Raw genomic sequence first — 17,264 nt, 5'->3', positions numbered from 1 at the left:
TTCATCCCTGTCTATATAGATTTAATTTGAAAATCTATTATTTGGGTATCGCACTAGAGGAAGGCCATTTTAACAGTAGAATAAAAAAATACTGTTGAGCTGGCCTAAAGAGAAAATTGCATGGACATGTATTTCATTTATAAAAATCTGCAGTTAAGTCATTAAACAAACCTGAATGCAGGAGAGATAATGATTGGTCCACTTTGTGGTCAGTTTATAGTAGTAATCAGAGGGCATCGATGCATTCTTATGTAGTGAGTGTAACGAAGGAGAGGTCAGAGTTATAAAAATGGTAAAAAAAGAGGAAGCAATATTGTTGCCCAAGTGATATTAATCCCTTGAAAATTCTTCTGAAAACTCTTTTTATTCTACTCTTAGCTCTTTTTGCGCCTTGAGCATTCGACAGAGTGGATTTGACGCTTTACAAGTCACAGTATTATTATGTATTAAAATATTCATCTTTAGGAGTTGACCTCCATGTATACATAATATAATAATAACAATTTTATATACCGCAAAATCGCAAAATTGCCTGTCATGTATAAAGTCACAAATTATATAGGGAAGAAAATGCCCTTCATGTATTCATTTCACACAGATCTGGCCCTGTGGCATATAGAAGAAAAAAATCTTGTATTTTTTTGTTTAGAGTTTTTTAATATGTAAGTTTAAATGGACTAATTCTGTTTGCCAGAGTTTTTTTGAAGACACAAGTTTTAGATCTCTGAAGGAAGAATAGACCTTTATACATGTTTGCAACATATCACTTAAAGGACAAGTCCACCCCAACAAAAACTTGATTTGAATAAAAAGAGAAAAATTCCACAAGCATAACACTAAAAATTTCATCAAAATCGGATGTAAAATAAGAAAGTTATGGCATTTTAAAATTTCGCTTATTTTCAACAAAATAGTTACATGAACGAGCCAGTTACATCCAAATGAGAGAGTTGATGACATCACTAACTCACTCACTATTTCTTTTGTATTTTATTATATGAAATATGAAATATTTTTATTTTCTCATTATTGTCATGTGAAATGAAGTTTCATTCCTCCCTGAACACGTGGAATTCCATTACCGTATTTTAACATTTTGTGCTTCAGGGAAGGAGGTCCTAATCGTCAAATTCGTAAAAATTGAAATATTGTATAATTATTGATTCAAATCAACATTTTTCTGAGGTGGACTTGACCTTTAATTAAAGATAAATAAATTGTACCAGCTGTGGTAACATGCATCAAATGAGTCCTAACAGAATCCAATGAAAAAAACCTACCCAAATGTTTGTATACATTCATGACTAAAAACATATGTGCCGAACTCATGGCTCTGAAAGAACATGCGTAATTGCTGAGAAATGAGCAAAATTTACCTCCTTGGTCTAAACTTCTAAATCACAATAGGTGGTTTCAAACCGCCTCGATCACAAGAATCCCCGTTAAATTACGAGAACTTTTTAAGGCTAAAAAATACCCGTTAATTATTCCTGCATTCACACCGCCCCGAAACACATCCTTCGGGATAAGTTCCCGAAGTTATGAGCATGTGCAATATGGTCTGATAAGCAGGCAAGGCGCGAGATTCAAAATCACTAGCCCAGCAGCCACCCACGCCGCCGCGCCCAACGACACGCTGGGCTTAAAGTTCCCGTAATTTGCTTTCACATCGCCAAAATACCTGCGACCTTGGAAAAATCCCCACGAAAGTTCTCGTAATTTCGCCAAGTACCTACTATTTAGCGGGTATTTTCTTTCGGGGAAATTACGCGTAGTTTGCTTTCACATTACCAAAATACCTGGTATTTTCTTATCGGGGTAAATTTCCCGATCAGAGAATACCTGGAACTGGCGAACTTCGAGGCAGTCTGAAACCACCTATAGTGTCTAGTTTCATGGAAACCTTGGCTAGAGCACCATTCTGTAAGCACCCTGAAAGTAAAAAATCCTACTATGAACCAGACAGATTTTCTGGTAGATCTGTCACATAAGAAGTTGTGGTAGGTCTGTGGCCAATCTATGGGTTATCTGTGTCATGGGATCCATTTCAGGTGGGTGTTTCATAAAGCTGTTCGTAAGTTAAGAGCGAAAGAAAGAACGACTGGTGATCCTTTCTTTTGGTAAATGGTTTGATTGGTGATGGTTTAGCGCGTAAGAAAGGATCACCAGTCGCTCTTAACTTACGAAGAGCTTTATGAAACGGCCCCCTGATGGTAAAAACCCTGAGGTTGGGAATTTTAGAAAACGAAAGGAGCGGATTCAGCTTTGAACTTGGGAGTGTAACTTGCTCTACATTTGTAGACCCACATGCATGTGGAGCTTTCCCTTTATACACTTTTAATATGATGCTGTCCTTTCCCAGAACTAAAACCCAATGCGTCATGCTAATAGCTATGGTCATACTCATACCTGACCAATCTTGTAAACATCCATGAATTACAAAAACTTCTTCAGATATTTCAGACTTTGAATTCCCTGGTAATTTGATATATTTCAAGCATTCATACATAGGCCCTACTGTGTAATAAGTAATTGGTCCAGTAGCCATTTAGTCCATATACCATTTGGTCTAATTGGACTTAATTGTGGAAAATGAAAGAAAATGAAATGGATGTGAAATGAAATGGTCATAGACGAAATGGTGATTAGACGAAGTGATGATTGGTTCAAATCGTTATTGGGCCAAATGGTTGTTCTAAAGACGAAATGTTGATGGACAGAATGGTATTAGACTAAATGAAAGTAGACCATTTGGTGAGTGGACAAGGTGGCAAGAGACGAATTGGCAATTTACCTATGAAACACCCACAAGGTATTTTTTTGTGATTGGGGATGTATGAAAACCCCAATCTATTCATTCATGTCTATCTATTTGAACGTTTGTTTTTTTCTTTCGTTTGTCTTCCAGATGAGTCAGGACAGGAGAGCTAAGAAGCCAAACAACTGGTCAACTACAAATCCCTGTTGGTCATCATGGTCCATTCATTACCATGGTCATTCATTGACCATTACTGCTAGTGGTAAGTTTGTGGACTTGTTCGTCATCATGATTGTAAAGGCCTATCTCATTCAATATTATATTGTCACTGTTCCACTTGAAGTTTGTTGAGGATAATGGTTGAAAATGCATGCACATACACATATTGGCTTACCTGTATAATGTGGGACCATTCTGGAAAAGTTTTCAGGTAAGACATTTGTTATGTACCGAATTACATGTACAGAGATATCAAGTTCAAAGACCAGCGAGGTGTGATTATCATTATCATGGTCATTCATAGACCATTACTGCTAGTGGTAAGTTTGTGGACTTGTTCATCGTCATGATTCTAAAGGCTTATCTATTGGGGCCAGTCAGATATATTGCTGTACACACGCGTGACCAAGTAATTTTCAAACACCCCCTAAACAAGTTTTTCTCCTTGTGCAAAATGACCCCCTAAACAAGTATTTTGCGGGCTTTATTTACACATTTTGGCCCCTAAACAAGTTGTCACCAAAATATGACCTCGGGGGGAAAAAAGCTTTGGAAACATACCCTAAACATGTTTGGCTAGTTAAAAAAAAAAGCTTTAGGGAAAAAAAACATACCCTAAATACATCAGACCCCGCGATTGACCATTGACCAGTCTTTCAAAACCACCCTTTTTCTTGAAAATCTGTGTTTTTGATACCCTTAATGAGTCCACGCACGGACAACGTCCAAAACTGAAAAAAAACCACCCCTTTAAACACGTTTTTTTGTCACACGTGTGTACAGCAATATATTTTACTGGCCCCCCTGGGAGTTTACTGCTTGCAGATTAATTTTGGCTTTCAAAACACATCTCTATTTGACCATGTCTTGTATGTATTTCGAAGGATAGACCTTTTTTTTATGGCTGACACAAAATGAATGGAACACATCTTTAAAATCTGTTTGGAGGGTAAACAGTGCAATTTTAACACAACCTCACCAAGGCTTTCATCCAAGTAGTTGTCATGGGTAACATCTGGGTCTGTGATGATGTGCATTATTGATCATGCAGTTAAGTGGGTTAACACCATTCTAGAAGAACCTTATAATCGCCTTTCTGGTATCAGGAGATGTGGTGGCTCTGGGGAGCATTTCATGAAAGGCCTTGTTGGATGTTTTATCCCATTTTATCTGACAGTTACCATAGTAAGAGTGCCTCTCGGCCAATCAAAATTTAAGGAAAGATGTCAGATCTGACAACTTTTAGGACAAAAATATTGATGAAACACTCCCATGGTCATGAGAATACATTGTAGGTCTTCACTTAAAGGGAAGTTCACCCTGATGAGTGTTGAGTGTTGTAAAATTACAAGAAAAATCTCTCCATGAAGGCTTGAGGAAAATCTAGAAAATTTAAAGATTAAGAAAGTTATTAATTTTTTTGGTTTAATTTCTGACTTAACATGCAAGCAGCTTCTACATGTATGGTGAATTTAAAAAATAAAGGAAATATCATTTTCTAAAAAAATTGAAAATGGGTTTTATTTCACCTTGAGTAGGATTTGGTCTCCCTCATACATGTACCTGTGTTGTTTGAGCTCATTCATATAAAGCAATCTAGTATTTATAGTAATAATCTAGGATCTAATGCCAAAAAAGCTATTCATTTCCAAAGAGTCCCATTTCGGCTGTCTGCACCAGCTCGAGTTTGCAAATAAGCGCGCTATTTCTGATCCGGCAAATTATCCCGATCTAGAGATTATTTGCTAGTTCGCAGGATTAATCTCGAGATTGCAATCCCAAGTCAACTTCGGATTATTTGTAAAATAGGGCGCTATTTTACGAATTATGCCGCTAATTCGCAGGTGCAGACGCACTTGGGATTATTTTATTTATGGCGTCAGACCATAATGCATTGATGCCTTGCTTGAGCAGGAATCGCTCTTCTTGCGATGGTGGAGACGGGGTTTCTTGAATCTGGAGATTAATTGCGAAGAGGGCCGATCAGGCTAAAATCTCGAGATTGAGCAAACTTGAGCTGGTGCATCACCGCCTACAGACTACAGAACTAATGTTCAAATATTCCTAATGATAGATTTATCACCTCTGCTATAAAATGACTTGAGCAGAGGAAGACGGTCAAAGTTCATGAACACTGACACTTCAGATTCGTACTTTATTTAAAGTAGTTTTGATAGTACCTCATATTCGACCTTTACCTCTGCTGCACTATAACAAGAGTACTTTATTTAAAAACATAAACCAAAACAAAATATCGAAATATCTCCACCAACGTCAGTTGCCTGTCAAGATTGAAACCAGAAATACCTGTGCATGGGAAATTGCACGTAATATAATCATGTGACTTCTTCATTGGAATTTAGACTTTGGACTGCCCCTACTCCAGTAAAAATATTGTTATTTTTGTACACTTTCTTATCAGTTGAATTACACTTGAATTATTCACTACCAGGAAGGGTCTTTGCTGTAATAATTGTGTTGATATTTGTTTCCTGGGGACCTGTATTACATACATGTATATGGATTTATACATGGCCTGTTTCTTAAAGAGCTACAAACGACTTTTTCTTTAATTATGGAAGTATCATAATGCAGTTCCGCCTTGTAATCATAGTCAGGGGGGGGGGGGGGGGGGCAGTCAAATGTATTGCTGTACACATTATGCGTGACCAAATTATTTCCAAACACCTCCTAAACAAGTTTTTCTCTTTGTTTTAATGCACCTAAACATCAACATGATTTGAGTAGTGGTTTGAAATACCCATGCATGTTTGTTTGTTTGTTATGACTGTAATGTTTTTGCTTGTGCCAGAGGTGTGTTTGATTCCATGTTAATGTTGATGTTAAGGTGCATGAAAACAAAAAAAAAACGCTGAGAAACTCACCACCACGGAAATAAGAACAGTGACTTTCAATATTGTGTAATTTTGCAACTTTTGAATTGTGACCGACCTTGCCCCACATTTCAAGGCACTGCACCTCCATGTGAACCATAATCATATCATATCATATAGGGTATCATTTTAAAGAGAATTAAATGATCTTTTGACTGATATCAAATATGCATTGCGTAAAATTGAGGGTTGGGAGAAATTAATGGCCAAACTCAAGATTTCCAAACTCTTTTTGAGGAGTTTAATAGTTGTCAGTGAATATCACAAACCGTTTGTTCCATGACATGCATTCCTGATGCCAATTGCTTTCTACAGTATATTAGTACTGGTGAAGGTCATTAACCCGTTGCCAACGGGAGCCGGATATATACGGTTCCCTAAAACTTATTCATGTACGGGAGCCGTATATAGTCGGTTCCCCAAAGGCTATTACTCGCATCCATTTGCAGGCTTTAAAAATACAATTTCATACTATGTTTCTGCCTTTTCTGTGTTATAATTACAATGTCCATTAATTAAACTACACATTCCAGAAAGTCATACGTTTTTACCTTTTGTTTCTATAGTTTATAAAGCATTATAAAACGAGTTATGCTTCGAAGAGAGTCCAATATTGGCGTACAGTGGGCATTGCCGCGATGGAAGCTTGATTTCAACGATTTTCAGTTTCGCAGAACCACGTATATACCGTAATCAATAAAAGTGAGGGAAAACAATGGGAGCAGCGAAATGCAACCCAAAACGCGCGCAGAGCTGCGTGCGTGCGCTGATATGATCAACGATAGATCGAAAACGATCGATACTTTATAAGATTGCTTGTGAGGTTTCAAAAAGTCCGGGGTTCGATCCCGGCCGCGGCACCTATATGCCCGTGAGCAAGGCATTTAATCTACAATGCTCTTTTATCCTGCTTTTCAAATAAATGAAAATGCTATATGCATTACTGCTAACTAGGTGTGCACTTCTTTTTTAAAAAATGGCGCCGTTGATAAAATATAGGAAGAAGAAAAATCATGGTTTCAGTTTATAACACATCGATTTTTGTTTTCTTCTTTCATTTAGGTGCATTATTTTGCTTCTTGAAAATGGCTGTCATAATATTCAACTTCATGAACTGATCAAGCTAGATCAAACTAGAAGAGAGTACACGACTTTAAGTTGATATCGATTTCTATAATCCTAAACAAAAAGTGTATACAGCTGGCTATTGAGAATACCTCGGATCGTACGTACACTCTATTTTGTTCTAACGATACGGATGTGGTAATTGATGGAGGCATGGCCCCCTTTCCTTTGAAAATCACAAAAGGGCATCCAGCGAAGGTCAATAAAGTTGCCACTTACTAACAATGTAAAAGAGTGACTTGAAAGGGAAGGATGTACGGATGAATTCACACTTTGTCAGTTTGGTTTAACACCAAAGAGTGATAAACGCCGTGACATAGGCATAATCATGCTAATGAAGACTAATATGTGTTATTTACGATGTACAAAGTATATGAAGCATGTTTTATCCATATCAGTAATCTCATATGAATTTTCGAAAAAAAATCTAAGGTTTCCCCAATTGATTTTATTCTGATTGAGTATGTTATCGTGGTTTGGTTTGACCTGCATATAAAAAAAAATGTGATGCGATAGGAATCCAGAGCATGGAGTAAATATGCATTCCATGGATATATTATTCGAGAAGATAGAGGGAATGAAAAGCAGAATATATTAAAATAAAATATTTATGTTTATGTCTGCAAACAGGCCTATAATGCTTTTCACGGAACAAATGATGTAAGCCGGGTAATGAATAAGTAGAGCGCCTTGATCACAATGTTTAGTGGATATTATATGAATTATTAATCATTATCATCATGCGGCTCGTTTAATTTTTTTTTAATTGCTTGTTAGAAGGGTGCGAGAAAAACGGCATAAAGCATATTGTGATTCCATATACGTCCATTCAGTTATTTGTTTCATTTTTGGCCGTACTCCATAGAATATAACAGACGTTCAACTTTGATAAAGATAAATATGAGATAAAGCAATCAGTACATGAATTGATTAATAAAGACAATTAATTAATTAGAGATAATATATATCACTTAATATGAGCTGGAATATGATATTTAGGCAGGCGAGAATGGCCTTTCTATGTATCTCTTTTGAAGCACGCTCTTCCTCTTACAGTTCTCTAATTAACTCGTTATATTTGTATTTTCATCGAAGCTCTTATGGATTGTTGGCTACAAGGAAAAAGGAAGTGGAGAAATAAAATATAAGAATTATTTTAATACATCGAAATTCTGTAAAGGTGAATGTACCGGGTGAGAAATTATATACACTTACGACATTTTAGAATTATACTTTGGCAATGCAGGTTATTATTTTCAGAGTCCTTTTTCATCTTGACGAAATTGGATATTAAAACAAACTGAACGCAGGAAATAATAATTTCCGAACGGAAAGTTCCTAAAATGTTAATCAAATCATATATTGTCCGAAAATTTGACAGTGTGGCGAAACAAATGGGGGGGTTAAATGATGGAATATAATTTATATGCACTAGAATAAAAAAAGGGTATAAAATAGTAATGATGTAACTTGGGTTGCGATTTCATTGCTGACCTCTATTTCTCCCCCCCCCCCCTTTGCTTGTCAGAAAAAAGTAAAGAAAAAGTAGCGCATTTATAGTCCCCTCCACCAAGAATTCCTTGGTTCACCGCCGATCTCTGACAACTAGAATACCAGCAAAACCGAAAATGTCTTTCTGGTCACACTCATTTTTTCCATTTTAAATTGACCAACATATACTTAAGTTATTTTTTCTTGCATTTTCCATGAATTACTAATCATTTGTTGATCATTAAATCGTTTGCACATAAATGTCAAGAAAATAACCACACACGTTCTAAACTAGTGAAATAAACTGAAAATTGAGTAAGTTCACAATAAATAAAACGGTTTGCAGGGACTTATTGTATATTCTTGGATAATAAAAGAAAGGCAGAATGTCTTGTTTTTAATACAATTTTAATTACTAGAATCATTGGATACATATTACATAATATTCATTTTTTTACACAAATACATGGCAACGTCTCCGTTGGATTTTGAATTAAGGAAATAATTTGGAGGTTTTTGTTGAACATTTCTCGACAACGTATAAAATCTAGAAATCATTTGAAATTGATTATGGGCCGAATATGCCGGGCACCTATCCTAATGTAGGTTCTATTTTTTAGTATGGGTTGGGCTTGGAGGGCCGGGTTTGGACATATTTCTGTGATGACGAGAATATACTCAGAAGGGAAAAAATAGAGAGAGGGCCGGGGGGCACGGAACGGGAGATGAAGAAGAGAGAGAGAGCATAACCCACTTGTCTGCGCTGTGTTGTAGTACATTTTTTCGATTAAAAGCGCCTCGTATGAAATTGAACCCTCTCCCCCCTGCGTAAGCTACTGATTGAATAGAAGGGAAAAAGTAAAGGGAAAATAGAGGAGAGAGAGAATATAAGTAGAGGTTGACTAGAGGTAAGGGGATTAGAGAGAGTAGAGGGGATGGCATTCATGACAATAACAATACAATAACAATAATATTTTTCAATCGAATTAAACTATTTTTTTTTATTCTTTACATGTAAAATATTCAAATGTTTACATAATATCAATGATAACAATTATAAACATTACTATCAACACTAACAATGATAATAACAAATAATAAAAGAAAATATAACAATCGGATAATAAAAAAAATAATAATAATATTGATAATAATAACAACAATGGTTAAGATTATGAATATAATAATGATAAGACAAAGAAAAAGATAAAATAAAAAAGCAGACGAAACAGAAAAAAGATGAAGGGAGAAGATTATGGTGATCATGGGGGGTGGGGTGGGCTAACTTAAGTAATTGGATGATAAATGATAAATAATCTTCATAATAATTGTCGTATACCACCTTGCAAATTTTAATCGAGAAGATTATGATTTCTTGTTCAGAAAGTATTACTTGTATGCATATAACGATATTTTGAAGATTCATGTTTTGGGGGGCATACTTTTAAAAGGAAATATCATATTCTTAATTTTTTTTCATTTTGCATGAAGAGAAAAACAGAGAGAACAAAATTAAGCAAAATAGGACGACGGGAGTAAAAGAATGAGAATAGGTATAAAGAGAAGATAAGACGACGAAGAAAAAAGGCGAAAAAAAGAAGCACAAGCAAATTCATAACAAGAATAAATAGAAGGGAAATAGAAAGAGAAAACTTAGGAGATGGAGGTGTAGGATTACACAATTATCAGTGAAGAAGAAGAAGGAGAAAATGAAAAGGGAGCATTATAAAAAAGGAAGAAAAAACAAGGAGGATTTCATTTACAAGAGGAAACAAAGCAAGACTATATCAAGGGAGAAGGGGGGGTCTATAAATAGGAAGTAAAAGAACAAAAAGATGAGACAGAGATCGAACAAAAGAAGAAAGGAAATGAGGATGATAAGATGTGAAGAATATCGAAAAAAAAGAATATGAGAAGAAAAGAAATGAGAATAATAATTTTGATAATAATAAGAAGATCGAAAAAGAAGAAAAGGAAGAAGGAAGGGAGAATATTATGATAATAGTAACATTATGAGAATATTATAATAGTAATATCGAAAAAGAAGAAGTCCAAGAAGAACTTCAAAACCCACATCACCAACATTACATTCTCAAAGAAGTCACTCTGTACGGACATAATTATAGCACTGGAGCGACAGGTTAGCTCTGAACTCCGTGCAGCCAAAACAGGAAATGAACTACGCATGCGCGAAAACTATCGATCGATCAATTCACTCATCGTGGATCGCACACACGCTTTTGTAATCAACGATCCAGCTCGCACGCACGGAACAATGGAGCTGTTCGAACTCGACATGGCCGGCTGATTAATCTCGTTTGGGGTGTTAGAACCTATTCTACTATGCCGTCGCGAACGGGTTAACTTTAAAATAATCTTAAAATACAATATTTCCTTTCAATATTCCTGTATTACTCTGTTATCTTGGATTAGAAGCCTATCAGATTGACCATTGGTTGGCTTGATGTGGTCAGTATAATCAACGGGTGCTACCGCAGAACAACGTTTTTGAGAACCACAAACTGACCTTTCTCAGGCTTACTGTTATATGTGACCCCACCCCTGTACGCATAACCCCACCAGTATCCCTCCCTATACTGTAGTGTACAGGATCAGACCCTTTTCTTAAAGTATTTTACATACTTACGTAAAACGTTAATGTTAAGCACGAATGGACTTGTGAATGCATCTTCCATTCAATATGCTCTGTAAGCTTTTATTTGTATTCTATTACAAGAGAAATAGAAGGTGAAAAAAGAACAACTGGGGTAAAAGTTAAAAAAATATAGAAAAAAAAAATCGCTGAATCTAATCTTTTTTCTGTATTTTAAGGTCTGGAAATTATAATTCCCAAGACTACTCAACAACACACCTGTACACATGGCTTGTAATCTATTGGGTACATACATGTAGGCCTAACATATGGGGAAAGGGGTAAGAGCATCCCTCATCAAACAAACTCCCATTTATCATGCTCAAAGTCCACACAATGTCATATGAAATGTTTGTATTGGATACAAGTACATCATGACCTAAAGAGGTGATATATATTAATTGCTATTACATGCTTTGATCTACCTGCCAATACCCTGCCTCTATAAATGCCCAGTGTTATTTATTGCTATCCACTGTGCACTGATAGGAATATGATTGGAATACTCCTGGGAATGGATTTTGGATTTTATTGAAACTTTGTTGCATGTTTTGAAGTTCAAGAAGCAAGACATATCTTCAGCCAGGATATATACTTGTGATAAATTTACTTCAGGATTTGGAAATCAGAGTATCTTATCCACTCAGATTCATATACATGTATATAAAAAAACATTGTTTCTTTTTTTAATAGATGAGGATTAAAATTGTCTGGGATAAAAGAGAGAGTTGCGCATAAGAGTTGCCAGGAATGGTTGGTAAGTATTGATCGTATTTTCGGAGTTACTTTAGGATTAGTATTTTCCATTTGTATTGTGTACATGTGTGTGCATTAATTAGGGTTACACTGGAACCAAATTAGCTGCGAATTCTTCCGAATACACATATTCTGGTTGGTTTTGGGAGTATTCTGTTCGCTCTCCGGGATTGTTAGAAAATTCAAATTCACCGTAACCATCCAAATTGGGCCATATTCGGGCAGAATCGGTTCAAATTTATTTGGGAGAATTCGATCTTGGTGCAACCCTATCTTTATACAGGGCCTCCAAGTACAACAGTATTTAACTGCTGATGGAGCTACCCTGTAATATGAAATAAAAAATGAAAATAAATAAAATAAATATTTCATTTGAATTCAAATAAATTAATTTCATCATGTTATTTTCTAACATCACCAATTATTTACTGAGCTGGGTCAACAAAGGAAATACTCGAGGGAGATTGGAAAGAATACACCCTCTGGTTTTGCATTATTTGTTTTATTTTTACCATTGAATGTCCAGGAGCAGTTTTCAATACGAAAATACCCCCTCCGAATACCGGTCGAGAAAAAGAAATCAAAACACATGACAGTCTAGTGAAAAGGCAATGCAGGCACAATTCATAGGTCCGTATTCTGAAGTCAGGTTTTACCTTAGACCATGGTCTAACTTTGTGTTGAAATTATGGGAAGCCAAAAGTGTCAAAATTGTTAATTAAGTTGTATGTTTCTTATATTTACTGTGCTCTTTCCGGATCTTCAATGGTGAAGACAATCCTCTACTTATACATGTACTTCCTTGACAATTATGAATGATTTGAGAGCCAAATGAGCTGAAAAATGATATCTCTACTGTCAGTGATTTATGTAACAATTGGCTATCCATACTTCAACCACAACTTTAAACCTGAGGCCTGTTAAGTTATACTTGACTTCAGAATATGGGCCATAGTCTTCATACTGTATTACTGATGTTTTGTGTAACCATGGACCTACTACAACATATAAAGACATAGACAAAAGCTGCAGCCTCTGCCGAAAGGCTAATTCTTTACTTGTAGAATTCTGCCTGTGTGTATCACTGATTTGAAAATCTACCAAAACTTTGAAAATCCAGAACTTGTTAAAATATGTTTTTGATGAAAGTTTAGTAATATGCTTGATTTCTTGAAAACTAAAACTGACTCTGTTTTGGGCAGGTGAACTTGGCCTTTGATATTCGAGTGAAAGAATAGCTGCTGTCATCCTTCAAATTGTTATCTATCTGTGTCTTTCATGGCCGATCATGAGCATTATGGAATGAAATCAGAAGAACACTTCTTAAATGTTTGGTCTTGGTTTACAAAAGAGTTTATTTGACATACCGGGGAACAGCATTCCTGCATGTTTGCGGAAATTGGCTTATTTGAGCAAATTTTCAACAAATACACCATTCAGAGTGACATCTTGTTTGTAGTTCTTGCGGTATTCTGTGGAAGTATGCAAAGCCAGCGGGAAGTGTGAATTGAATTTAAAGTTGCAAGAAATTCTGAATTTCTCTTTGTGAAGACAGAATATTTTTTCCCTTTTAAAGTAATCATTCCGCCACCAGGGCCATTTGACATCAAGCCAAGCGATTGATGTCGATTTATTTTTACAATCAATTGCACAATAAACATAAATCTCAACTTAATAAACTGGTCAGTCCCATGACTCCTATCATGATCTATCATACAAATTTTATGGCACCTGTTTTTTTTTTATACAAATTTTTACACTTCCAAATGTTGACCAAAAAGCCATTTCTTAATTAGCCCGGGGGGGGGGGGGAACTTTTTGTCTATAATGCCTTTTCCCCTTTGAATGAGAGGTACTCATAATTAATAATTTTTCTTTCAAAAAGATGATTAGATGGTAAACGGTGGTGATTTTTTTTACCTGATTGCTAATAAATCATGAATGCTTGTAAGCGAGCAACCAGAGGACCGACGGGTCTCTGAGGGACCTGGTAATGAGGATTAATGCTAGTCTGCTGGGCAAACCCTTCACTCGAAATAAGGGTCTGAATGTGCAGCCTACTCATGCCTTGTGTACTGAAGGCTCTCTTGGAACAGCAAGTTTTGTATGTGCTAGTCTTTGCGTGGAGGCACATTTGTTGATCAAAGTTCCAATCAGGGTCTGTGCCTTCAGACTAGCAAGTTTTGTATGTGCTAGTCTTTGTGTGGAGGCACACTTTTTGATCAAAGTTCCAATCAGGGTCTGTGCCTGCAGACTAGCAAGTTTTGTATGTGCTAGTCTTTGCGTGGAGGCACACTTGTTGATCAAAGTTCCAATCAGGGTCTGTGCCTGCAGACTAGATTAATGCCTTACCAAAGATTGCGGAAACTTGTAGACCAATCTGCGATATTCAACTGTAATACAGGAACCGCTTCATACATGTAGACCATGCAGGGTCTGGCCATTGCATAAAAGTTATTATTATGGTAATTCTGACATCCAATGGGGACTACCATGGTAACTCCCAATCAACAGCCAATCAGAATCAAGGATTCCATGCAAGTTTAATACCATTGGATGGCAAAAATACCATTATAAGGTGGTTTCAAACCGCCTCGATCACAAGAATCCCTGTTAAATTACGAGAACTTTTTTAGGCTGAAAAATACCCATTAATTATTCCTGCATTCACACCGCCCTGAAACATACCCCTTCGGGATAAGTTCCTGAAGTTACGAGCATGCGCAGTATGGTCTGATAAGCAGGCAAGGCGCGAGATTCAAAATCACTAGCCCAGCAGCCACCCACGGCGCCGCACCCAACGACACGCTGGGCTAAAAGTTCCCATAATTTGCTTTCACATCGCCAAAATACCTGCGACCTTGGAAAAATCCCCGCGAAAGTTCTCGTAATTTTGCCAAGTACATACTATTTAGCGGGTATTTTCTTTCGGGGATATTACGCTTAGTTTGCTTTCACATTACCAAAATACCTGGTATTTTCTGATCGGGGTAAATTTCCCGATCAGAGAATACCTGGAACTGACGAACTTCGAGGCGGTCTGAAACCACCTATAGTAACTTTTTTATGCAGCAGGGCCCAGGTTGAACAACTTCTAGGCTACTCCAATTTACAATTGGGAAAGCTTATTGTATATGTTTATTTGGCTATCATTAGATTATTTAGCTATCATTTGACCCATTGGCAAATATACAAAAACATGACTTTAATTCAATAACATGAATAATCATGCTCCACGTATTGATTTAAAAAGCACTGTCGTGGTTTATGGGCAATTGTAATGACTGAAATGGGGATTGGCTTCACCTCAGAAATGTTATGATTTGAAGCATGATCTCCAGTTTTTTTTAACAGTTCATTTGTGACTAATCTGTCCATAAGTGTCTTCAAAGTTTATGGTCATGATGAACATCAAGGCCTTTTGTGAACTTTATTAAATGCCTGGATGTATTGGCCACCCTTATTCTCAGAGAAGATTTCCTCTGCCAAGATTAGCTGACAAAATAATCCATGGATCCTACTGGAACTCCATGAGTAATCTAAGCACTCAAATCTTCTTTACAGAATCTAGTAGGATTTATTTTGTGAAAGAGGTTAATGAACTTTTGCTTTTAGGAGTTCACATGTTTTGTCATTCCATCGAGACAGAGAATGATGTCTCCACCAAGGGCTATTAGGCCAAGTAAAAAAAGATAGTAGTTGATCGTCCGGGTTTTTTGAGAGCGGTGATGAGGGAGGTCCTTGCTATTTGCTATCTTACTATTTTTTTTAAGAACACGGAGGCATTTTCTCGGTCCGATTTTTGACATCAGTGATGAGGGAGGTCTTTACTATTTACTATTTTTTTTTGCTATTGTTTTTTAAAATGATTGTCAGGCCATGTCAAGCTCGAATTATGTGAACGATGTATGCTCAATAGTAATAATAAATGATTAGAAATATATATATACATCTACGATTGATTGGAAATCTATGGAAAATAAAATCTATTGATGTATTATTACTGATGTATACTGGTACTGTATTGTTGTCAAACAGAATGTTCATGTCAAGTGAATAATTTAAACATTTTAATTTATGTAAGGGTAAAAAAAATGCATGGGGGGGGGGGTCTTTTTTATTGTCATGGAGTCTTGTTCAATTTTCCAGAGCCAATCTCATTTTTAGCTCTGGGTATGGTTTCGCATCGCAGTTTTCGGGTGCTTGTTCGTTTACATAATGTTTAATACTACTGCTCAATTTTTGTTCATTTTTAAAATTGATATTGAATATTAAATCCCTCATTGAATATTCGATACATTGCCTCCTGAGTCCTGACATTAGTTTTAGAAAACTCGCCAGAAAATTCAATGCATTTCACAAATTCACATGTCACGCCAGCACAGTCAATCACATCATCCTAGCACACATGCAGTTCTCCCAACAGAGTCACAAGCACACAATCACCGTAACACACATCTAAGTACAGGCGCTATCACTCACCAAAAAACCCCGCTGAAATACAAATTACGTCATTAGAATTGATTTATCTGCGCCATATTTCAAGAGCATGCGACGGATTAGTTCAGATTCAGTAAGCGGGGTCCCCGAAAATGCACTAAAAATGAAGAAATCCGCGATCTTTTCCGAGTTTGCAAACTTTATTTCCTTGCTAATTTATGATGGTATCTTCAAAATCCAATAAAAAAACAAATCAGAATTTTTTTCTTTCTTGCAATTACGGCGATATCGGACTTTGCAATTGTTTTTGAAGTTGCGAGAGAGATCCCAGAGTAATCTTGTGAATTTTTTCGTTATTCAGCAGCCATAAAAATAGTTAATAACAAGAAAATTGATGCTGCAATTAAAAAGGGAAGATGGCGAGGACGAGAAACAACACAATTTTTTTTTTTTTTTTTTTTTTTTTTTTTTTTTTTAGAAAATAGTAAATAGCAAAAATTTTCATGCGGCGGCCAAAAGTGATGCGCGCGAGGACGATCAACTACTTTCTTATTTTACTTGGCCTTAAACATGACTATAATTTTGTGAACACATAATTCCTGAAGCCTGATTTATAGCTAAACTGAGTATGCCTATAAGTAGAATTTGAAACTTCTTGCAGGTCAAGCTACATTCAATTGTGATTCCACAAATAGTTTGCTATTTTCCAACATTGCTATGAAAAACTACCCAAGACACACAAGACAGTACCAAGCACAACCTTAATAAAGGTGGTGTCACACCTTGGCGTTTTAGACAGCGTATGCCCGACGTATCAAAATTTCTCTAAAACGTCGGCATACGCTGAACTTTGATTTTTTTTTTTCCAACTCTGGGCGTATACTTAGCGTATTCATAACGAGTTGGACGTATACATAACGTATTAGTA

At 36.3% G+C, this 17,264-nt stretch overlaps 1 protein-coding gene across 3 annotated transcripts in view; it reads left to right on the top strand.

The window, feature by feature from the left end:
* The window catches only part of LOC121429948, a 43,408-nt gene that overhangs the window by 9,857 nt on the left and 16,287 nt on the right, over positions 1-17,264 (top strand). For all 3 annotated transcript variants that reach the window (XM_041627211.1, XM_041627209.1, XM_041627210.1), the window contains exons 2-3: positions 2,909-3,020; positions 11,834-11,897. In XM_041627211.1, the coding sequence (XP_041483145.1) occupies positions 11,891-11,897 (7 nt within the window). In that variant the 5' untranslated portion in view covers positions 2,909-3,020; positions 11,834-11,890. The remainder of the gene's footprint in view (positions 1-2,908; positions 3,021-11,833; positions 11,898-17,264) is intronic.

The sequence above is a fragment of the Lytechinus variegatus genome, chromosome 16, assembly GCF_018143015.1.
Source record: "Lytechinus variegatus isolate NC3 chromosome 16, Lvar_3.0, whole genome shotgun sequence".
Taxonomy (NCBI): domain Eukaryota; kingdom Metazoa; phylum Echinodermata; class Echinoidea; order Temnopleuroida; family Toxopneustidae; genus Lytechinus; species Lytechinus variegatus.
This window is presented reverse-complemented; position numbering and strand designations above follow the sequence as displayed.